Source organism: Aquarana catesbeiana, linkage group LG09, assembly GCF_042186555.1.
Source record: "Aquarana catesbeiana isolate 2022-GZ linkage group LG09, ASM4218655v1, whole genome shotgun sequence".
NCBI classification, from domain to species: domain Eukaryota; kingdom Metazoa; phylum Chordata; class Amphibia; order Anura; family Ranidae; genus Aquarana; species Aquarana catesbeiana.
Window position 1 is genome coordinate 163,169,851 of NC_133332.1, and position 25,466 is coordinate 163,195,316.

At 43.8% G+C, this 25,466-nt stretch overlaps 1 protein-coding gene across 1 annotated transcript in view; it reads right to left on the minus strand.

Moving 5' to 3' along the window:
* LOC141108105 (UDP-N-acetylglucosamine transferase subunit ALG13-like) overlaps window positions 1–25,466 on the minus strand; it is a 443,195-nt gene that overhangs the window by 7,469 nt on the left and 410,260 nt on the right. Inside the window, exons 24-25 of the mRNA XM_073599348.1 lie at window positions 19,147–19,309; window positions 16,723–17,018 (exon numbers count right to left, since the gene is read on the minus strand). Coding sequence (XP_073455449.1) covers window positions 16,744–17,018; window positions 19,147–19,309 — 438 coding nt within the window. The 3' untranslated portion in view covers window positions 16,723–16,743. The remainder of the gene's footprint in view (window positions 1–16,722; window positions 17,019–19,146; window positions 19,310–25,466) is intronic.

A 25,466-nucleotide genomic window follows, 5' to 3' on the forward strand; every position in this document is an offset into this window, starting at 1 on the left:
CTTTTAATACATGCCCACTCACCTGTCCCAGGGTCCAGCGATGTCTGCAGGGGACACCGAGAACCCACTCGGTTCTCGGCAGCTGCCGCCGCCATCCTAGCTGAGGGAATCAGGAAGTGAAGCGTTGCGGCTTTACTTCCCGGTTCCCTACTGCGCATGCGTGAGTCACGCTGCGCGTCCCTAGTGGTCCCCGCTCTCTCCTGGGAGCTTTGTGTTCCCAGCAGACAGCGCGGTCGGGACGGGAAGAGGCATAGACTCCCATGGGAATCTATGCCGGAAGTGGGTGCAAATACCTGTCTTAGACAGGTATCTGCACCCCCCTCCCCCCTGAAAGGTGCCAAATGTGACACCGGAGGGGGGGAGGGTTCCGAAAAGCGGAAGTTCCATTTTTGTGTGGAACTCCGCTTTAAGTGGCTAACCCAGCCCTTAAAAATTCCACTCGCCTGCTTGTATTTTGCGAGTGGATTTTGAGGGCTGGAGAGTATGGCTGCCTAGGGGGGGGGTTCCAATGGGTGGAATGGGAGTCCTTCTCCCAGCGATCGCGGAGGGGAAGAAAGAAAAAGCTGCCCGGATTATCAGAGCGCAGTGCAGGGAACACAACGATAACAGCTTTCATTTCACATTGCCGTGTTCCCCGCTGCTCGCTGTCAAATACAGCCCCTTCTCCTGGTCCCGGGACTTTGATAAACAGATCACCCGTCCAATCCCGGGACTGGTGATCTGTCAAAGTTCCTCGGCCAGGGGGTGGGGCTGTATATGATGTTGATTGGCAGGAGCACAGTAATTGAAATGAAAGCCGTTATCACTGTGTTCCCTGAGCTGCGGTCTGATTATCCAGACGGCTCTCTTGTTCCTCTCCTCCCCTGCACAGGTAGGCTGCATGGTGGACACAGGCTGCATTGGTGGGCACAGCTAAAGTTGTTGTTGTTAATATTTTTATAACCCAATTCTGCATAAAACATTTAAGTGTCATTTCATGAGATAATTTATAAGGGTGTGTTTAGGGGCGGGGCAACTAGTGGCGAGTAACCCTTGAGGCCTGGCTAGTAGCTCAGGCCTTGAAATTTTGAGCTCTGGTCTAACCCTTGGTATTTCAGTTCTTGGTATTGGTAAATAGAGGTGAAATGGATACACAATCCAAATGCCTTACAACCATGGTGACCTAATGTTAATTTGTGTTCAGATTTGGATGATTGGGGTGATTAATTTTGCTATATGAGATTATAGCATGTTTTGGATGAGGATATTTGCTGTCAGCATATTAATGTGACATTTCTTCTATGGCTGCTTCTTGACAGATGTGCTGGACAAGAGTGGTAAGGCGCGGGTTAAAGCCAGTGAGACAGTTTCCATAAACACAGATTTAAGGGAATGAACACAATGCTTTCCTTTGCCAGTGTACTTGAGAAGAACCCCTGATTTGCAATAGTGCTATACCATTCTTAAAGGGAATTGAAGGAGTTTCCTTTATAGGGTTGCTAGAGACATTAGGAATGTCTGAGGTGTGAAGGCTGCCTAGATGGCGATCGAAAGAAAGAATTCACCATAGCATGAATTGAAAAGTTACCTGTGGTTGTGCTCGGTTGGTGTAAAGACCATCAGAGTGACATTTCAAAGAAGAACCAGATGGTGAAAGATTGTGTACACCTAGAAGGGGAGGACAGGGTTAACCCAAGAACAGACTCAGGTTTTGAATAGCACCTCCGGTCAACTGGGGAGACACAAAATAGAACACAGCATACCACCATGAAAACAGTACCGCAACTAAACATCTTCTCAGCTGCAACCAATGGGTGGGTAGCCTGGAGCTGTCCTGAAAGACTCCTGGAAAAGACATTACCAGCAAGTGTAACTTTGGTTTTTGCCTTCTGCGTCTTTCAGGACAACACCCATGAGAGGATATGCGTGCACTTACCACTAGGGTGGGACTACCACCTGTAGGACCTTACACCCAAAGGCCTGCTCCTCCGGAGAAACCAAATCAAGTCTATAGCGCTTGACAAAGGGAGTTGAAGCTGGACCGGGTTTTGGCTCTGCATATCTGCCCAGGTGTATCACCAGCCAATTCAGCATGCATAGCTGCCATAGCCCTTGTAGAATGCGCCACAATCTCCTCCGGAACCATCCTTCTACCAATAACCTTGTCTAATAGCAAGATTCAACCACCTTGCCCAAGTGTACGTCTAGCCCTTTCCTTGTCCCTGAAAACACAAAGGAATCAGTCTTCCCATTATCCTTAGTCTTATCGAAATACTGAAGCATACACCTTCTTACATCCAACCTGTGAATCTTCCTATCCTGATCACACAAAAGATTGGAACAAAAAATGGGTAACGTAATCTCTTGGCCCCAATGGAAGCTCAAGGCCACCCTAGGCAAAAATGCCAAATTTGTTCTTTTTTTCCCAATCAAGTTTTTATTGGAAATAACATTTTTGGAACATACAATATAAAGATAAACCAACAAACAGTTACAGTGTTACAATTCGTATGTTGTACAAAGAAAATCTTAAGGAAATTTTTCACAGTGGCCGATGGAATTCTCCAGTTGAAAGCAAGATCGGCTTAATGTAGTTGGAGGAGAAGGGGAGGGATAAGGAAAAACAAAAAAACAAAAAAGGGGGGGTAAGAGGGAACATAGATCAGATCCAATCAGGTCACCGCAGGATCTCACCAGCGAAGTTGTTACATTAACAGACCCTTTGTGTGTGTGTGGATATAGATGGGATTCCAGTCTTCAGGTGAGAGGGCCAAGTCAATGTCTTGCTCCCATGCCGAACAGGTCTTTCCTGTAATAGAAGGCCCAGTAGCCGACTGACCCACCTGACTACCTTTGTGATCTTCTCCTGGGGCAGAAATACTTTCTGGGGGGAGGAGAGCTCAAAGGGCAATGTTTGAAACTGCAGAGTCATCGTCCCCTCTGGCGTACGCACTGCGAACCTGAGAAACTTCTACAAAACCCTCTGCAATGGGGATGTGTAGGCAGGTAGGCACCCCTAAATCTACTGAGGCCATGAAACAGTTTGGAGGAAGGAGACCTGACTGAGAAAATGGAGTCCATACGGAACCTCTTGTATGCAATGGACTCAACGGCCTGAGATTCAGGGTGAGACACAACTTCCCGATGGTTTCCTGACCACAAAAACATGGGTATAAAATCCCCTGCCCACCTCCAAAAGGTGGAACTGGGTCCACTACTTCCTGCTCCTCTAACTCCTGCAAAGCAGCGAGCAAGGCTGAAGCCTTCTCTGCACACCTAGGAAGCTCTGTGACTAACACTCTCTACGGCGGTGTAACCAACCCCTTGCAGCAGAGTGGTAGGACAAGAGTTCCTCCTTGGACAAACCCGCAACAATGTGGACCTGTAGCTGTGTGAGCCAATATTTCATGTTCCTAGCAACCACTGTAGTGGCTATAACTGGCTTTAACCACTTGACGACCGCCTCATGCTGATATTCGGCAGCCGAACGGCACGGGCAGGCAAAATCATGTACCTGGTACGCGATTGCCTTCCCGCGGGCAGGGGGTCCGATCAGACCCCCCCCCCCCCGGCGCCAGAGACGGTCGGCTCTAGTTCGCGGGCGATGAGAGGTGAGGGGGAGGCCATCCATTGTTGGCCACCCCCTCCCGATCGCTCCCGGCGACTGAAAATGCTTCCTCTCCCTCTGTAATTTAAACAGAGGGAGAGGAAGTGATGTCATCCCTCCTCGAGCCGGTCTTTATCGTTCCGGCGCCGAGGAGAGAAGACATCAAGTAAGTGCACAACACTACACGTTCACGCAGGCACACTTTTCACCCCCCTGTACCCCCTGTCACCAATAGCAGTTTTTTTTTGCATTGGTGTCAGTTTGTGACAGTTATAAGTGTTAGGGCAGTTAGGTTAGCCCCCTTTAGGTCTGGGGTACCCCCCTTTAGGTCCAGGGTACCCCCTAATAAAGGTTAACCCCTTGATCACCCCCCGTCGCCAGTGTCGCTAAACAATCGTTTTTCTGATCGCTGTATTAGTGACACAGGTGACGCTAGTTAGGGAGGTAAGTATATAGGTGCGCTGTCAGTGTTTTATAGCGACAGGGACCCCCATATACTACCTACTAAAGGTTTTAACCCCCTGATTGCCCCCTAGTTAACCCTTTCACCAGCGATCACCGTATAAGTGTTACGGGTGACGCTAGTTAGTTTGTATGTTTTTTATAGTTTATTATAGTTTTAGGGCACCCGCCGTTTATTACCTTATAAAGGTTTAACCCCCTAATTGCCCGGTGGTGATATAAGTTACGTTTTTAGGATCAGATAAGGTCTGCGTCGCCCCTGGCAGCGCCAGGTTAGCGCCAGTACCTCTAAAACCCACGCACGCAGCATACACCTCGCTTAGTGCTATAATATCTGAACGTATCGATATCTGATCCGATCAGATCTATACTAGCGTCCCCAGCAGTTTAGGGTTCCCAAAAACGCAGTGTTAGCGGGATCAGCCCAGATACCTGCTAGCACCTGCGTTCTGCCCCTCGGCCCAGCCCAGCCCGCCCAAGTGCAGGATCGATCGATAACTGTCACTTACAAAACACTAAGCACACATAACTGCAGCGTTCGCAGAGTCAGGCCTGATCCCTGCGATCGCTAACAGTTTTTTGGTAGCGTTTTGAATCAGTCGCTAAAAGTCAGGAGCTTTTTTGCCTGTGAGTCTCACTAGTGTACCCCTAAATTTAGAGCCCAACATGGCAAATCGAGGGTACACTAGTGAAGAGGCCTACACGTTTCTGAGCATGACAGATAGTGAAGAGAAAGTCACTCATCTGTCAGATTCAGGCTCAGAATACGATCCTGTAGAGGACAGCGGCTCCATGACAGATAGCTCTGACGACGGAGTTGTGGTCCCTGCTAAGGTCAGGCGTACCAGACCCCAAACTTCTTCTTCTGTCCTTGAAGTGTAAGAACCGCAGGGCTCTCATATGGAGCAGAGAAGTACTAGCGCCGCTATTCCTTCTGGTGAATTGGCAAGCACCAGCGGCCTAGTACACCCTGGTCGTATATCCAGCACTGCAGTATCACGTGGTGACGTGGCGAGTCCCATAAGTGCAGTTCAAGCTGGTGAGGTGGCAAGCACTAGTAGTGTCCCGCTGCCACCAAGAAGACAAAGACAGGCCCATCGTGCCCATAGTGCCCTTCCTGCTGCATTCGCCAATCCGAATTGGGAACCCACCACTTCTGCAGCACCCGTACTTCCCCCATTCACTGGCCAACCCGGAATTCAGGTGGAAACAGTTGATATTACGCCACATTCGCTGTTTTTCACCGAAGATCTCTATAGATCTATTGTGGACCAAAGCAATTTGTACGCTGGTCAACACATCGCCACTATTCCCCAGTCCTCCCTTGCCAGAGATTGGAAACCAATTACGGTTTCCGAATTTAAGCTCTTTCTGGGCCTCTCCCTCAAAATGGGCATAAATAAAAAGAGTAAGTTGCGGTTATATTGGTCCACTGACCCAATTTACCATATGCCCGTGTTCTCTGCCTCCATGACCAGGGCACGATACGAGCAGATTTTGCGGTTCATGCACTTCAATGACAATGAACTCTGTCGTCCTCGTGGAGACCCTGGATACTATCGGCTCTACAAAATTCGGCCCCTCGTAAACCACTTCAACCAACGTTTTGCAGACTTGTTTACTCCCCATCAAGTTGTCTGCGTTGATGAGTCCCTGATTAAATTTTCTGGCCGCTTGTCACTCAAACAGTACCTTCCCAGCAAGCGTGCCAGATACGGGGTCAAGATGTATAAGCTCTGTGACAGGGCCACAGGCTATACACGTAGTTTTATGGTTTACGAGGGCAAAGATAGTCACGTAGAGCCGACAAACTGCCCTGACTACATAGGAAGCGCTGGCAAGATAGTGTGGGACTTGGTGTCACCCTTATTCGGAAAGGGGTACCACTTGTATGTGGACAATTATTACACGAGCGTGCCACTTTTTAGCCACTTGTTTGATCATCAGATTGGAGCATGTGGCACCGTGCGACCTAATCGCCGGGGCTTTCTCCAGCGGCTTGTAGATTCCCGTCTTAGGCTGGGGGAGAGAGCCTGCTTGAAGTGTAATAACTAGCTCGCTATGAAGTGGAGGGACAATAAGAATGTTTCTGTTCTTACCTCCCTTCATGCAGACACGACAGTCCAAATTCCTATGGCGACTGGTGTTGTGGAGAAACCCCTCTGTGTCCACGAATATAACCTTAATATGGGAGGGGTGGACCTCAACGATCAGTTGTTGGCGCCGTACCTAGTTGCCCGTAAGGCCAGACGCTGGTACAAAAAAGTGTCTGTTTATTTCAATTGGCTTTGCTGAATGCTTATGTGCTATACAAAGCTTCAGGACGGAATGGATCCTTCCTTAAATTCCAGGAAGAGATCGTCAGAGCCCTTCTGTTTCCAGACGGTGCTCCACCTCACCATCCCCAACCAAATGTAGTAAGCCGGCTGCATGAGAGGCATTTTCAATATGTCCTCCCGAGTACCCCTACCCAACGAGCCCCCCAAAAAAGATGTCGTGTCTGCAGCAAGCGCGGATTTAGGTGTGACACCCGGTATTATTGTTCCTTCTGTCCTGACAATCCTGGTCTTTGCATTGGTGAATGTTTTGAACGCTACCATACACTAGTTGAGTATTAGCTTAGGGTACAGCACTGCACAGACTAGGACACACTTTCACAGGGTCTCCCAAGATGCCATCGCATTTTAAGAGACCCAAACCTGGTACCAGTTAAAAAAATTAAAGTTACAAAAAAAAGTGTAAAACACAAAAAAAAAAAAAAGTAAAAACAAAAAAACCAAAAAAATATATAAAATAAAAAAACCAAAAATAGTTGTTTTATTGTTCTCTCTCTATTGTTCTGCATTCTATACTGCAATGTTTTATTGTTATGTTTTTATCATGTTTGCTTTATAGGTATGCAATTTTTTTATACTTTGTTTTTTTATTGTTAACCACTTTTTTGTTTTCAGGTACGCCATTCAGCTGCAGAGCAGATTAGGTATCTTGACAGCAACAGCGTTTGCTCCCACGATACATAAAGCCGTGACTCCAGCGCTGTCGGAGGTGATTTCACCACCACAGTTACATACTTCAGCATATATGCCGAAGCGTGGGGGCAGCAGTGGGTGGAGGAGCGATTTTCTCCTGCCTTTTGCGGGAGGATGCCCCCATGCTTCGGCATATATAAACGGTGCATGTATGCCCATCATTAGAAATGGGTGGATGAAGGGAGGTATTCTAATGGTGGGCATACCCACCGATCAATATCTTTTTTTCATGCAGCCCACAGGCTGCATGAAAAAAAAGTTTACAATATATGCCCAACAAAGACCAGCAACGTACTGGTATGTTGCTGGACTTTGAGTGGTTATACCATAATGATGCCTGCAGGTTTAGGTATCATCTTGGTATCATTCTTTTCAGCCAGCGGTTGGCTTTCATGTAAAAGCAATCCTAGCGGCTAATTAGCCTCTAGATTGCTTTTACAAGCAGTGGGAGGGAATGCCCTCCCCCCCACCGTCTTCCATGTTTTTCTCTGGCTCTCCTGTCTCAACAGGGAACCTGAAAATGCAGCCGGTGATTCAGCCAGCTGACCATAGAGCTGACCAGAGACCAGAATGGCTCCAAACATCTCTATGGCCTAAGAAACCGGAAGATACGAGCATTTCATGACTTAGATTTCGCCGGATGTAAACAGCGCCATTGGGAAATTGGGAAAGCATTTTATCACACCGATCTTGGTGTGGTCAGATGCTTTGAGGGCAGAGGAGAGATCTAGGGTCTAATAGACCCCAATTTTTTCAAAAAAAAGAGTACCTGTCACTACCTTTTGCTATCATAGGGGATATTTACATTCCCTGAGATAACAATAAAAATGATTAAAAAGAAATAAAAGTGAAAGGAACAGATTAAAAATAAGATAAAAAAGCAAAAAAAAAAAAAAGCAAAAAAAAAAAAAAAGCACCCCTGTCCCCCCCTGCTCTCGCGCTAAGGCGAACGCAAGCGTCGGTCTGGCGTCAAATGTAAACAGCAATTGCACCATGCATGTGAGGTATCACCGCGAAGGTCAGATCGATGGCAGTAATTTTAGCAGTAGACCTCCTCTCTCCTCTGTAAATCTAAAGTGGTAACCTGTAAAGGCTTTTAAAGGCTTTTAAAAATGTATTTAGTTTGTCGCCACTGCACGTTTGTGTGCAATTTTAAAGCATGTCATATTTGGTATCCATGTACTCTGCCTAAGATCATCTTTTTTATTTCATCAAACATTTGGGCAATATAGTGTGTTTTAGTGCATTCAAATTTTAAAAAGTGTGTTTTTTCCCCAAAAAATGCGTTTGAAAAATCGCTGTGCAAATACTGTGTGAAAAAAATAATGAAACACCCACCATTTTAATCTGTAGGGCATTTGCTTTAAAAAAAATATATAATGTTTGGGGGTTCAAAGTAATTTTCTTGCAAAAAAAAAATTTTTTTCATGTAAACAAAAAGTGTCAGAAAGGGCTTTGTCTTCAAGTGGTTAGAAGAGTGGGTGATGTGTGACATAAGCTTCTAAATGTTGTGCATATAATGCAAGGACAGTTCAAACCCCCCCCAAATGACCCCATTTTGGAAAGTAGACACCCCAAGCTATTTGCTGAGAGGCATGTCGAGTCCATGGAATATTTTATATTGTGACACAAGTTGCGGGAAAAAGACAAATTTTTTTTTTTTTTTTTTACACAAAGTTGTCACTAAATGATATATTGCCCAAACATGCCATGGGAATATGTGAACTTACACCCCAAAATAAATTCTGTTGCTTCTCCTGAGTACGGGGATACCACGTGTGAGACTTTTTGGGAGCCTAGCCGCGTACGGGACCCGGAAAACCAAGCACCGCCTTCAGGCTTTCTAAGGGCATAAATTTTTGATTTCACTCTTCACTGCCTATCACAGTTTCGGAGGCCATGGAATGCCCAGATGGCACAAACCCCCCCCCAAATGACACCATTTTGGAAAATAGACACCCAAAGCTATTTGCTGAGTGGTATAGTGAGTATTTTGAAGACCTCACTTTTTGTCACAAACTTTTGAAAATTGAAAAAAAAAAAAAATTTTTCTTGTCTTTCTTCATTTTCAAAAACAAATGAGAGCTGCAAAATACTCACCATGCCTCTCAGCAAATAGCTTGGGGTGTCTACTTTCCAAAATGGGGTCATTTGGGGGGGGGGGGGGGGGGATTTGTGCCATCTGGGCATTTTATGGCCTTCAAAACTGGGATAGGTAGTGAGGAGTGAAATGTGCTATCTTGGCATTTTATGCCCTTCGAAACTGTGATAGGGGGGTTTTGTGCTATCTTGGCATTTTATGGCCTTCGAAACTGTGATAGGTAGTGAGGAGTGAAATCAAAAATTTATGCCCTTAGAAATCCTGAAGGCGGTGCTTGGTTTTCGGGGCCCTGTACGCGGCTAGGCTCCCAAAAAGTCCCACACATGTGTTATGCCTCTCAGCAAATAGCTTGGGGTGTCTACTTTCCACAATGGGGTAATTTGGGGGGGGGGGGGGGATTTGTGCCATCTGGGCATTTTATGGCCTTCAAAACTGGGATAGGTAGTGAGGAGTGAAATCAAGAATTTACGCCCTTAGCAATCCTGAAGGCAGTGATTGGTTTTCGGGGCCCCGTACACCGCTAGGATCCCAAAAAATCCCATATATCATTAGCAATATATCATTTAGTGACAACTTTTTGTAAATTTTTTTTTTTGTCATTATTCAATCACTTGGGACAAAAAAAAAAAATATTCAATGGGCTCAACATGCCTCTCAGCAATTTCCTTGGGGTGTCTACTTTCCCAAATGGGGTCATTTGGGGGGTTTTGTACTGCCCTGCCATTTTAGCACCTCAAGAAATGACATAGGCAGTCATAAACTAAAAGCTGTGTAAATTCCAGAAAATGTACCCTAGTTTGTAGACGCTATAACTTTTGCGCAAACCAATATACGCTTGACATTTTTTTTACCAAAGACATGTGGCCGAATACATTTTGGCCTAAATGTATGACTAAAATTGAGTTCATTGGATTTTTTTTATAACAAAAAGTAGAAAATATCATTTTTTTTCAAAATGTTCGGTCTTTTTCCGTTTATAGCGCAAAAAATGAAAACGGCAGAGGTCATCAAATACCATCAAAAGAAAGCTCTATTTGTGGGAAGAAAAGGACGCAAATTTCGTTTGGGTACAGCATTGCATGACCGCGCAATTAGCAGTTAAAGCGACGCAGTGCCAAATTGGAAAAAGTCCTCTGGTCTTTAGGTAGCCAAATGGTCCGGGGCTGAAGTGGTTATGTTAGCGAGCGTGGAGTCCCAAGACTTCGTTAAGAGGGAATCTATTCCTCCTATCCATAGTATCTGTCAGCATTTCTATGCCTTTGAAGGCCAAATTGTTTGTCACCACATACAAGAAATTTGCATAGAGTTTTGGACATTTATTCTACACTGACACTGCACCCTCGTTGAAAAACCTGCACTTTAGTATTTCAAAAAGAAAGGCTTCTTCTCAGGCTCTCACCATTCTTTAATAGACTCCAACAACTCATGCATGGGAAACGTTCTGTTTTTGCTCCCACAGACCCCGATACATCTGATCAAGTAAGGAAAAGGGTTTTTATCCTCCTTAATCTCAAAGGGTGTAAATTGCCCCCAGCAAATAAACCACCTCCTCCAGGTATGGTTTATATCTGGAGTAGCTTATTGACTCACTTTCTAGCCCCTCTCCCTCCGATTCCACCTGGGAACCCGAGGCTATGGAATCATCCTTCTCCCTGGGTCACATCAGTTCCTTCCCACTGGCAGATGCAGAAACCTGGAGGGCCGGTGCCAATGCCTTCTGGACTGGTGGGGGAACATTCTGGGGCTATGGCAGAGAAAGGTTAGCCATCAATGTTTTAAATTACTCTAAGGTCACTGGTAATTCCTTCACAGAGTTAACCAAGTTGCTGCATAAAGGAGGTGACTGTTCCTTAACCAACCCTTTAATACAGGCCCCACACGGCTCCTTGGTCCAGGAGTTGCTTAGCATAGCCCTGCATGAAGGGCACTTTTTTATTCTGTGATGAGGTTTTGCTTTCTCTTGGGCTTTAACCTATAGCAGAACACAACAATGGCAGACTGCTACTACAAGGGACCCCCCTTCCCCCGCCAAACACCACCGCAGTGATTCACCACACCAGTGCCATTGAAGTCCCCAAAACACTGGACTCTCCATGTCGTGAATCCTCTGACCACAAAGAGGACCCACCAACCATGGAGCTCGGGTTACAAACAGGCAAGTACAGCATGATCACAGGCCCTTACGGGTGGTCTGCCACTGCGGAGCCATCCTCTGTCCGCCACTGTGGCCTGCAGTCTCCCACACTAGCCCGCTTCATTGCCTGCTTTCACAGTACTTTCAGCTGGAAACCAAAAGCCTCGTTCACAGGAGAGATCCCACCCCCAACCAGAAGTAATGTCACCTGTCATGCAGCCCAGTGCCAGTCTACACTGCCGGCCACTTTCCCCATGAAAATAGGCAGCCCTTCACACACTGACTCCCTTACGTCCCATGGTAAGGGGACTCCCAGAGCTTCCTCTCTACCCCAGGTGAAAGCAGATGAGGGACCCACACAGCAAAAAAAGTGAAAGCACAGCCGGGCCTCACTTCGCTCCCCATGAGACCCCCAAGCCTCCCATCATGCTGATGAGCTTTAGCAGCCCCTTCACCCAGGTTTCCAAGCAGTGTCTCCCCCACTGAAGGAAACACCAGAACTAAGGTCTGGTGGGGAGGATGCCTTTTGAATTGGGTGGAGGCGCGATTTCCTGAAGAAGGGAGAAGCCTTGGTCTCTCATGGGTGCTGTCCTTAAAGACACTGGGGGGAAAAAACAAACCTCCTAATGCCAGAGGTGTGAGGGAAGGATGTGGCCTTGCGAAAAAGAGAAAGCATCCTTTAGAAGAGCATAGGGTCCTTCTATAAGTAGACTGCAAGGTCTAATGTGATAAGTTGAAACAACCTGAGTAGGGTAGGAAGAGTCTTCGCAATTTAATCTAGATCTTCATAACCTGGGGGTAATGATCAAAAATAAACCTGGATTGAGGCCAGAAAATGAGTTCTGCCCTTCAATATAAAAAATGTATGGATCAATATGTTGAAGTAACCATAGGTCCATACATTTTATTGAGTGTGATTTGACATACAATGAATTGTGTCAGGGGAAGATTTACATATTCTCTACTTTAGACAATATATGAGGAATGCGTTGTCCAAGCCATTAGGTAATTTGCTCCATAGATCAAGAGATTGTTGGGCCACATCACATATCAAAAATGACAAAATCTAGTACTAAAGTTGCCCGTCTCCGGGTAGGAAGGAAGGTGGGGGATTACTTTCTGAGGTAAGGCCTAAACTGAAAGGAAAAGCGAAAACTACCATGAAAACACTTCATTATTGGAGAGGATTAAGAACTTATTTCTACACTCCAGCTAGGGCTGGGGATGTTTTATAGTCCCAGAATCTAAGGGAAGATCCCTTATGCATGGAAGGAGTTCATATCCCTGGATCTACCTTGTATAAAAGGATCAGGGTAAAGGGTAATAAAGATATAAATATTCTTTAGTAATTAGTTATGAAGTTGAGAAAAAAATCGGGCATAGCTAGGAGCCCTAAAGAAAATGCCAGGCAATAATGTGGAATCACCCAGAAGTGTGGGTGTGAAGAAACAGAATCTTAATAAAAGAAGTCTGACTTTTTTGGGATAGGAGTAAGGCCCCTTTCGTATAAGAGTACCAATCAGGTCAGTCAGTCCATTTTTCAGGCAAACCCGATAGAAAGTCCATTCATCCCTATGGACAGGGGGGTGTAAAACGGGTCCACAAAAAAAAAAAAAAACACACCACACATGGAAAGGGACTCTGTCCTCTGTTTAAGTGGAGCAGATCAGAGGTAGTCAGGGTAAACAGGCAGCGGAGTACATTTAATCTTGGCTGTCCATACAGTAGAGCTGGTTCTGTCTGTGTTCGCTTTGCAGAAACTGATGATGTGTTATCTGTCCACTCTGCTCTGATCAGCAGGGGATCTATGAGCAGATGTGAAGGGGCCTTAAGGATAAGCCCAAGTATTACAAACAGGGTTGGGTGAGACCTTGGGAGGCAGTGCCTAACTCAGGTGTTATCTGTACAATTACCCTTACTGACTTTTATGGGTAGAGAATTCTACCTGCATCAAGAAACTTGCATGAGTTTCTGGAGAGTGTAGAAATTGCAGGCTTCTACAGGCTACTCCAAGTATAGGAAGTAGCCAAATAGACTTATCCATTTGTTAGAAAGTACTGAATATTTTTTGTTGTCATAACATGATCCACAAACTCAGAATTTCTATCGGAAAAATCTTGGATGGTTTTTCCGACAGAATTCTGCTCAAGCTTGGCTTGCATACACACGGTCACACAAAAGTTTGCTGAAATTTCAACCGTCAAGAACGTGGTCACGTACAACACTACCACAAGCAAAAGAAGTTCAATGCTTCCGAGCATGCGTCAAATTGTTTCCGAGCATGCGCGTTTGAATCGGTACAGACGATCGGAATTTCAGATCAGAACTTTTTCCGACCGAAAAATTGAGAACATGCATTCAATCTTTTGCTGGCTGGAATTCCGCCAGCAAAAGTCTGATGGAGCATACACATGGTCGCATTTTCGGACCAAAAGCTCCCATCAGACTTTTGCTGGCGGAATTTCCGCTTGTGTGTATGGGGCATAAGGCTTAAGTATCCCTCTTATTAAAAAAAAAAAAAAAAAAAAAAACTCTTGCAACTGGTCTGTTAGGAAACAGGAACTAATCTACAGAATTGGAGTATGGCACTCTGATTCGGACTCAGGGAGATGACAAAGAAAATGGAGGGAGTAGAGATATAACTACGTAATTCTGAGTGGCAGCTGGAATTACAGATTAGGAGCACCTGTGCCATAAGAGCATACATAGCACACATAGCATACATGCTGTCACCCCATACACACTCCTAGGAGTGAGGAAGGGACTTTAGAGAGCGGAAGGCATTGTAAAAGACTTGTTAAGCCTTATGCCCCGTACACACGGTCGGACATTGATCGGACATTCCGACAACAAAATCCTAGGATTTTTTCCGACGGACGTTGGCTCAAACTTGCCTTGCATACACACGGTCACACAAAGTTGTCGGAAAATCCGATCATTCTGAACGCGGTGACGTAAAACACGTACGTTGGGACTATAAACGGGGCAGTAGCCAATAGCTTTCATCTCTTTATTTATTCTGAGCATGCATGGCACTTTGTGCGTCGGATTTGTGTACACACGATCAGAAATTCCGACAACGGATTTTGTTGTCAGAAAATTTTATAGCCTGCTCTCAAACTTTGTGTGTCGGAAAATCCGATGGAAAATGTGTGATGGAGCCTACACACGGTCGGAATTTCCCATAACAAGGTCCTATCACACATTTTCCGTCGGAAAATCCGACCGTGTGTACGGGGCATTAGACTTCTAAAATACACAGTCATCCGCCTAAGCTCTCAATGGTTACATTTTAATGCTAAGTTTGAAAGTTTACACAGATCTGAACTACATTCCAGTAATTATTTCGGTTATGAAAGAAATGATCAGAATGCAGGCCAACACTGTCCTACCTCTCAATGCTGCTCATCCCTGCAAAGGGTCCAGGGCTTTGCCCATTATTGTTGGCATAGCCCTGAAGGGGTCTTTAGGAGCTAGGTTCCATTGTGATGGACCATGGCCTAGGGCCTGTATAGCACTCTATAGCTGACTCCATCACCTTTGAAGGTATATGAATACTATTATATGCCTGTGTCTTGTCCAGAACACCAAAAAATATTAAGGGCCAGTTCACACCATAGAAACGTAGTCCAGATGTGCTCCAGATGCTTTTTTTGCATGCATGTGTTTGATGTGTTCCAGTGTGTTTTTGATGCAGTCCAGTGCATCCCCCCCCCCTTTTTTCCTCAACCTTAAATAAGAACATGGGTGTTCCAGTGCATTCCCGTGAGTTTTTGATGCTTTTTACAGCGTTCCAGTACAGTCCAGTGCAGGAAAAATGCAGCATGTTCTACTTTTTCTGGAACGCACTGGAACTGCAAGCACTGGTGTGAACTATGCCATTGAAAACCATATAACCTACTTTCTATGAGCTTTGATGCAGAAAAAAAACGCACTGGACTGCATGTGGTGTGAACTGGCCCTAAAAATATGTATTCCTTCTAAAATTGAACAGTGCTCTGCTAATCATTAAAAAAAAAAATTTTTTTTACAACCGCTACGTTTTAATCTATCTGGGAACCCTGGGCCTTGCATATGGGCATCTCTCTCATCCCTGGTATACAAGCCTAACAGAAATAGTCACCTTCTCTTAACCAGCGCCTCCCTTCCTGTTGATTGGCTCTTCTTGCTCTCCATTTCTATTCTCCTGACCAACCACTTTCTTCTTTCCCCTCCCTTCTCTCCTACACTATGGTCTACACTATTATAACAACTGAAGTGGACCCTTGGGTTAGTCACCTCAATGACAGTCTGACAAATGGTCCTTCCCACCGGGGGGGTGAAGGTTTGGTACTAGTACTCCTCGACCCTACGCAAGGCTCATCGCCTAACCATGGTTTGTTGGGGGTGGTCCTCCAGGCACAGAATGATCCCATTAGGGGTGCCGGGAGCAAGTCACCCAAAATCCGGCTACAATTGTCAAAATGCTTGAGGGCCCATCAAGGAATACAAAGTCAAACCAGGGCATACTGTCTTACTATTATCTAATCGCTGGTTTTACACGCAATCAAAATGTTTTTTTTAATGCCTCGTTGGAAGTGGTGCATTTCATGTACTTTTGTATTGAACAAATAAAAATCTTTGAAAGTAAAAAAAAAAAAAAAAAATTCAGATACTCACTGTAAAATCCTTTTCTTAGAATCCTTTGAGGGACACAGCTTGATATTTTAAACGACAAAGGATTATAATGCACCACCTACAGGAGAAAATGGACAACAGGCCCAGAATGCCAGCCCCCTTGAGGCTTTAACCCCCCCCTCCACACACACACCTGCTCAGCTGTAGCAAGCAGTCCAAAAAGAAAACTATAGCATAGGAGTGAAGTGAGCTGTGTACCTCATTGGATTCCGGGAAAAGTTTTTTTTTTTTTGGCGAGTATAAAAATCCTGCTCTCTATTGACCATGAGAGAACACAGATTGATAATTAAGCAACCTAGGGAAATGCAAAACCCATGCAACTGCGGCACGGGCACATCAAACAAATGCAGGCAAAAAGAAAGGGGGGCATTAATGGCCACTTGCAGAACCTTCCATCAAAAACGAGCATCTGTGAATGCAGACACATTGACCGTATTTGTCAGTGGTACAAAAATGAGAGGCCTCAGGACAAAAAGGTAGAGAAAAACTTACTTCCAGAGTGAAGTAACTTTAAAAAGGGACAAATTGGTAATTTAATAACTCATAGGCCTGCACTAAGCATTAACTAAGCTGGTGTGAGATGAGAGGGGGCATTGCCTCAAGGGGGCTGGCTTTCAGTTTTCTATAGGCAGAAAAATAACTCTAGGTTGCTTAATTATGAACAATGGAGAAATGTATTTTGCATCTGCTTTACTAGAGCAATCTGTAAAGTGCAAAATAAATCCATACATACCAATGACATATCCATTATTCCTCATATTGTTTGAGGAACAAAGTGAGCAGGTGGAGTCGGTGCAGCCAAGTAGCTTACTTGGTGAATATGACCAGGGTTCACTGTATTATGTATCCGAGGGGAACTGCTATAAGGTGGGCTTACAGGATGCCACGGTCCTACATAGTGATATGTAGGCACAAAAGGCACACACGAGTCAAAACCGGGTAAAGGAGGTTGGTTATATGGATCAGGCATAAAAGGGTAATATACTGGTCCAGGTGGAGGAGGCAGAGAGTCCACATTAGGAAATGGTCCTGCAAGATACAAAATAGATACATTTTTTGATGCAGGATAAGGGATACTGCCAGGCTTATTATACAAGAAATGAAGCTGTAAGGGTACAACTCTAGCCACACAGTGATTCATGCATCTGCTATGAGGCTTAGGCCTGTCTGGCTACACAGTGCCAAGTGCTATTACTACCTGCATAAATCTGGAAACCTCTACACAACTTTTATTATAAAAATATATATATTTTTTTCTCTAGAACAATTGCTTTGGGATGGAAATTAGGGAGAGAAGATTGACTTCATGGTTTTCTATAAAGCCCTCATCACACAGTGTTACAGCCCTGTAAAGCAGTGACCCAGAGTATTCAAGTTCTTGTGAAATACAGTGCATCCAGGAAGTATTCACAGCCCTTGACTTTTTCCAAATTTTGTTAGGTTACAGCCTTATTACAAAATTGATTAAATTCATTATTTCCTTAAAAATCTACAAGCAATACTCCATAATAATAACGTGAAAGATGTTTGATTGAAATATTTGCAAATTTATTAAAAAACAAATAAATAAATATCACATGTATATTCACAGCATTTGCCATGACACTCAAAATTGAGCTCATGTGCATCCCGTTTCCACTGATCATTGAGCTGTTTCTGTCACTCTATTGGAGTCCACCTGTGGCAAATTCAGTTGATAGGACATGATTTGGAAAGGCACACACCTGCCTAGAGCAAAAACCAAGCCATGAAGTAGACCTCAGAGACAGAATTATATCGAGGAACAGATCTGGGGAAGGGTGCAAATAAATTTCTGCAGCATTGAATGTCCCAATTATCACAGTGGCCTCCATTATCTGTAAATGGAAGAAGTTTGGAACCACCAGGACTCTTCCTAGAGCAGGCTGCCTGGTCAAACTGAGCGATCGGGGGAAAAGGGCCTTAGTCAGGGAGGTGACCAAAAACCCGACTGTCATTATGACAGAGCTCCAGTGTTTCTCTGTGGAGAGAGGAGAACCTTCCAGAAGAACAACCATCTCTGCAGAACTCCACCAATCAGGCCTGTATGGTAGAGTGGCCAGACGGAAGGCACTCCTCAGTAAAAAGGCACATGACAGCCTGCCTGGAGTTTGCCAAAAGGCACTTGAAGGTCTTATACCATGTGAAACAAAATTCTCTGGTCTGATGAAACAAAGATTGAAATCTTTTGCCTGAATGGCAAGCGTCATGTCTGGAATAAATCAGGCACTGCTAATCACCTGGCCAATACCATCCCTACAGTGAAACATGGTGGTGGCGGCAGCATCACACTGTGGGGATGTATTTTTTAGCGGCAGGAACTGGGAGACTAGTCAGGATTGAGGTATAGATTAATGCAGCAATGTACAGAGACATCCTTGATGAAACCCTGCTCCAGAACGCTCAGGACCTCAGACTGGTGAGAAGGTTCATCTTCCAAAAAGGACAACGACTCTAAGCACACAGCCAAGATAACAAAGGAGTGGCTACGGGACAACTTGGTGAATGTCCTTGAGTGGCCCAGCCAGAGCCCAGACTTGAACCTGATTAAACATCTCTGGGGAGATCTGAAATTGGCTGTGCACCGACAATCCCCATTCAACCTGATGGAGCTTGAGAGGTCCTGCAAAGAAGAATGGGAGAAACTGCCCCAAAAAATAGGTGTGCCAAGCTTGTAGCATCATACTCAAAAAGACTTAAGGTTGTAATTGGTGCCAAAAGGTGCTTCAACAAAGTATTGAGTAAAGGCTGTGAATACTTATGTACATGGGATTTTGTTTTTTATTTTTTAAAAAAATTGCAAAGATTTCAAACTTTTCACATTGTCATTATAGGATATGGTTTGGAGAATTTTTAGGAAAATAATGAATTTAATCTAATTTGGAATAAGAGTAACATAACAAAATGTGGATAAAGTGAATCGCTGGGAATAACTTCCCGGATGCACCCGATTAGCTGTTATCTGTGAAAGGGTGGTCTGAATAGTTTATATACAGAATATTTTAGTAACAAAATTCACCAGTCTCATAGTATATTATGGCCCTTTAAGCCCTTATAGGGTCTCAGGGCTCATAACCCATACTTACTTCCAAAGTTAAAAAAAACCAAAAAAATAAGGTGAAATAAAAATTTAACATACCACCAGATTCCAGTGTCTGTGGCCTGTTTTCATTGCACACTGTTATTACAGATTGGTCAACTACAGGAACAGGTTCTGGAAAGCTCTGATATGACTCAATGTGTGGTGGAGTTGGGACAGGCTGCACATAGACCATGGAATGCCAAAAGCTCTGATGATAACACTAGGAATAAAAAATGAACGAGATGTGTGGTTATACAAGAAAAAAAAAGTCTTGGATTATGGTTTCATCTGGAAGAAAAAAAAAAGAGAAAAAAAAAAAAAACACACACACACACACACACACACACACACACACACACACACACACACACACACACACACACACACACTTGTTACCTGGTCAGTGCAACTCCAGTCAACTTCTACCCCCCCCCCAGCCTTCTTGCCGCATCTTTTCATAAAATATAAGCACAGTACTCTTTGAGATGTGTGATCTTTGAGATCATGGTGTGGCAGGGGGTCACAGCAGGACTTAATATTTTCAATCACTACAGCACATACAGTCAGAATACTTTTAAAAATTGCCTACAATTTGCAACTGGTGTGTGTTCGCTCCCTTAACTCTTCTTCTGATCTGGTTGTTGCAGCCAAGACAGTGAGCCGATAAAGAGAAGCCATCTGTGTCTAATGAAAAATGATAGCTTTCTGGCTGTTGTGTAGTTCAGGGGTTCTTTTACACAAAACTGGGACCCAAAAACAGAATTACCAAAAATGTCAGCAAAGCCATAAAAAGATAAACACCTACTGTAAAAAAACAAAAAACAAAAAAAAAAAAAAAAACACCATGAACAATAATCCTTTGCTTCTATTAAATCTAGTTCTAAGAATTTTCCAAAAGCAGAAAAGTGAAAAACTAACATTATCAATAAAACAATAGTTCAAAACATACAATAGATTCCTAAGCATCATTATAATGTAAAATTGCCATTAATATACAAAAACCATTTAACCACTTATGTACCGGAAAGATTTGCCCCTTAATGACCAGGTAATTTTTTTTGATACGGCACTGCGTCGCTTTAACTGGTAATTGCGCGGTCATACGATGTTGTACCCAAACAAAATTGATGTATTTTTTCCCCTGCAAATAGAGCTTTCTTTTGGTGGCATTTGATCACCTCTGCGGTTTTTATTTTTGCGCTATAAACAAAAGAGAATTTTGAAAAAAAAAAACAAAAAAAAAAAACAAACAGTTTAGACCAATATGTATTCTTCTACATATTTATTTATGTAGAGTATATTAATTGGTTTGCGCAAAAGTTATAGCATCTACAAAATAGGTGATAGATTTATGGAATTTTTATTATTATTTTTTTTACTAGTAATGGCGGCGATCTGCGATTTTTAGCAGGACTGCAACATTGCGGCAGAGAGATCGGACACTTGACACATTTTTGAGACCATTGACATTTATACAGCAATCAGTGCTATAAAATGCACTGATTACTGTGTAAATGTCACCGGCAGGGAAGGGGGTAACACTAGGGCGCGATCAAGGGGTTAAATGCATTTCCGGGGAGGCGTTTCTAACTGTGGGGGGATGGGACTGACTGGAGGAGGAGAGAGGTCGCTGTTCCTAATCACTAGGAACAGCAGATCTGTCTCTCCTCCCATCAGAATGGGGATCTGTCGGTTTACATTGACAGATTTCCCATTCTGGCTCTCTGTGAAACGATCACAGGTGGCCGGCAGACATCGCAGCCGTGCAAATTGGCTCCGGTGTCACGCACCTCCTATCGCTCTTAAAGCAGCCGACGTCCACATACGGCGATTCGCATAGAACAGACAACCTGCCACAGCATGACGGCGGCTGGTCCTTAAGCGGTTAAAGGGTAAGTTCATCTTTAACCACTTCAGCTCCGGAAGGTTTTCCCGCCTTAATGACCGAGCCATTTTTTGCTATTCGGTACTGCGCTATTTCAACTGGGGATTGCTCATCATTTAATGCTGTACCCAAATGACATTTATATAATTTTTTTTTTTGTTCACACAAACAGAGCTTTATTTTAGTGGTATTTGATCACCACTGGGGTTTTTTTTTTTTTGCGATATAAATGAAAAACCAAAAAGATATTTTTTACTTCGTTATAAAAGATATCCAATAAAATCAAATTTCGCCAGAAATTTAGGCCAAAATGTATTCTGCTACATATCTTTGGAATAAAAATCCTAAGGAGTGTACGTTAATTGGTTTGTGTGAAAGCTATAGTGTCTACAAACTATAGTATATACAGTATACCGGTATATGGCTGCCCTGGCATTTTAGCACCTCAGGAAATACAAACACCCTCCAAGTAATCTCTTTTTGAAAAGTAGACACCCCAAGGCATTTGTTGCAAGGTATGAAAAATGACAATTTGTTTTTTTTTTTAACACAAAGTTATCACTTTAAGATATTTCTCACACATGCCATGGGTATATATGAAATTACACCCCAAAAGACATTCTGCTACTACTCTAGAATATGGAAATACCACATGCAAGAGACTTTTTGGCAGCCTAGCCACGTACAGGTCCCAAAAATCCAATGACCACCATCAGGCTTTCACGGAGGGACGGGGGTGCTTTCATTTTTTATTTTTTTAAATTATGTTACATAGTTCCATAGTTGGTGAGGTTGAAAAAAAAGACATCAGTCCATCCTGTTCAGCCTATGTGTTGTGTATGTGTTATGTCAATAGTACATCATATACCTCTGTCTGTTGTGCTCGCTGAGGTGCCCATCTAATAGTTTTTTTTAAACCATCGACGCTCCCTGCTGATACCACTGCTTGTGGAAGAGAATTCCACATCCTTATGGCTCTGACAATAAAGAACACTCTAAGCAGTTTATGGTTAAACCGTTTCTCTTCCAACTTTAGTGAATGGCAGCGTGTCTTTTTAAATTCCCTTTCACTAAATAGTTCTTTCCCTATGCTAAGGTTGCCAGTACAGTATTTGTACATTGATATACCCCCTCTCAAGCATCTCCTCTCCAGAGAGAATAAGTTCAATGCTTGCAGTCTTTCCCCATAGTGGAGTTCTCCATTCCCTTAATTTGCCGTGTTGCCCTTCTCTGGACTTTCTCCAGTTCCAGCACATCCTTCCTAAGGACTGGTGCTTAGAACTGGACGGCATATTCAAGATGCGGCCGGATCAGAGACTTGTAAAGTGGGAAAATTGTTTTATCTCTGGTGTGAATCCCCTTTTTAATGCATGCCAATATTCTATTGCTTGCCATTGCTGAGACTATCATATACTAGGACACCCAGGTCCTTTTCCATCCTAGATTCCCCCAGAGGTTCTCCCCCTAGCGAGTAACTTGCATTTGGGTGTCAAAAATACGAACGCATTATCTTACATTTTTCAAGATTAAACCTAATTTGCCATGTAGCTGCCCACATCCATTATTTTGTTTAGGTCTTCTTGCAAGGTTTCCACATCCCTGTGTACAAGTTATTGCCCTGCTTAACTTGGTATTGTCCTCAAATACTGAGATTGAGCTGTTTATCCTATCCTCTAGATCGTTTATGAATAAATTAAACAGGATTGGACCAGGACAGATCCCTGGGGGACCCCACTTTCCACACCATTCAGAGTACTCACCATTTATCACCACCCTTTGGACCTGCCCCTGTGGCCAGTGTTCAATCCAGGTGCTCACCCTATGGTCCTCACCGACAGATCTTAGTTTGTGGGGAACTGTATCAAATGCCTTTGCAAAATCCAGATACAAATCTTGTATATAGTCCCTTATCATCCCATCCAATAACTTGCAGACTATTGATGTTACGCTAACTGGTCTGTAGTTCCCAGGGATATGCATCAACCTTTTTAAAATATTGGTGCCACATTGGCTTTTCTCCATTTAAAAAATGGGAACAATGGTCTGGCTATCACCAGGCTGAGCTCCTTTATGGACCCTTGGGTGTAAGCCATCTGGTCCAGTGACTTATTTATATTAAAGTTTTTTCAAATCTATTTCTGGTTCTGTCTTCTGTTAGCCATGAGGGTGCTTCCTGTGAGGTATTATGAAAATTAACATTACAGTCTTTGTTACTGTATCCCCGTTTCCTTTGTGAGACTGAAAAGAATATATTCAAAAACTTCACCTTCTCTCTGTCGTTTGTGGCCAAATACCCTTCATCATCCTTTATGGGGCCAATATGTTCTGGCCTTGCTTTACCATTTATATACTTAACCACTTATGGACTGCCCATGTACATATACTGCAGCAGGGCGGATCAGCTGTACAAAATCACATACAGGTACGCAATTTGTGCCCACAGCTAGGAGGCATGTGCGCGCCCGGTGTCGATCAGATTTCATTCAGAACCGATCAGTCATCCAGTCCAGGCCAATGATTTATGGCCTGTACCTGTTGATCAGTTCGGATCAATGGAAGAACCTCCTGTGCCTGTGTAATGTAAACACGGGCACAGGAAATTATGTAATCTTCCCTCCTGGAGCCCTTTTCGGTTCCAGCGTTCTAGGAGAGAGAAGTCATCAGGTCCAGGAGAGCATCAACAGTGGATTACACAAGCATTACACCGACACCAGTACACTTGGGGACATCTTTCACCCTCTGATCACCCCCCCAGTTAACCCTTTCACTCCCTGTGACAACGTCACCAAGTACAGTGTATAGATTTTTTTACTGATCACTGTCACTTGTGAGGCTAAACAGCGCTAGGGGCAGTTAGCGTCAGTTCCAGATAGGTTCAGAAGTTAGATAGAAGGTAGAAGTTTTTTTAAATGTATTAATAGTAAAAAGGCAAGGACAGAACACAGAGGCCCCATAAAGGACGAGAAAGGGAAGGTAGTTACCGTTGGCAAGGAGAAGGCAGTTGTGCTAAATGCTTTCTTCTCTTCAGTCTTCACACAGGAAGAGGAGGGGTATACCGACCACAGCAGTATTGTTATTAACAAACCACAGGATCTACCCTTGTTGCTAACAGAGGCTGAAATCCGGAAAGGATTAGAGAACCTTACCATAAATAAATCACTGGCACCAGATGGATTACACCCGAGAGTCCTTAAAGAACTCAGGTTATAGCCAGACTGCTATTCCTAATCTTCGTGGACAGCTTACTGACAGGATTGATACCAGCTGATTGAAGAAAAATCCCACATGGTAACAATATTCAGAAAAGGGCAGAGATCTTTTCCTGGGAACTATAGGCCTGCCAGTCCAATGTCGGTAGTTTGCAAACTATTTGAGGGAATAAGGGACCATATTCAAGAATTGCTGATGAAAACAGTATAATTAGCAGTAATCAGCACAGGTTTATGAAAGGTTGCTCTTGCCAAACCAGCCTTCTAACCACTTAAGCCCTGGACCATTTTGCTGGCCAAAGACCAGAGCACTTTTTGCGATTCGGCACTGCGTCGATTTAACGGACAATTGCGCGGTCATGCGACGTGGCTCCCAAACAAAATTGACGTCTTTTTTCCCCACAAATAGAGCTTTCTTTTGGTGGTATTTAATCACCCCTGCGGTTTTTATTTTTTGCGCTATATACAAAAAAAAAAAAAGCGACAATTTTGAAAAAAAAAAAAAAACGCATTATTTTTTACATTTTGCTATAATTATCCCCCAAAAATATATAAAAAAAACATTTTTTTTCCTCAGTTTAGGCCGATACGTATTCTTCTACATATTTTTGGTAAAAAAAAAAAAAAATCGCAATAAGCGTTTATTGATTGGTTTGTGCAAAAGTTATAGTGTTTACATAATAGGGGATAGTTTTATGGCATTTTTATTAATTTTTTTTTTTTCTAGTAATGGCGGCGATCTGCGATTTTTATCGTGACTGACATTATGGCGGACACATCGGACATTTTTGACACATTTTTGGGACCATTGTCATTTATACAGCAATCAGTGCTATACAAATGCACTGATTCCTGTGTAAATGACACTGGCAGTGAAAGGGGTTAAACACTAAGGGGGCAGTGTAAGGGTTAAGTATGTCCTGGGGAGTGATTCTAACTGTGGGGGGGACATGGCTATGTGTGACACGTTACTGATCTCTGCTCCTGATCACAGGGCGCAGAGATCAGTGACACTGTCACTAGGCAGAACAAGGAGATGCTTGTTTACATTAGCATCTCCCCGTTCTTCCTCTCCGTGAGGTGATCGCGGGTATCCCTGCGGCGATTGAGTCCTCGGGACCCGCGACCCGACTCACGGAGCTCCCGGCCGGCGCGCGCATGCAATGGCACGGTGGCGAATTTAAAGGGACGTACAGGTACGCCCATTTGCCCAGCCATGCCATTCTGCCGACATACATCGGCGTGCGCCAGTCGGGAACCGGTTAACATTCTACAAGGAAGTG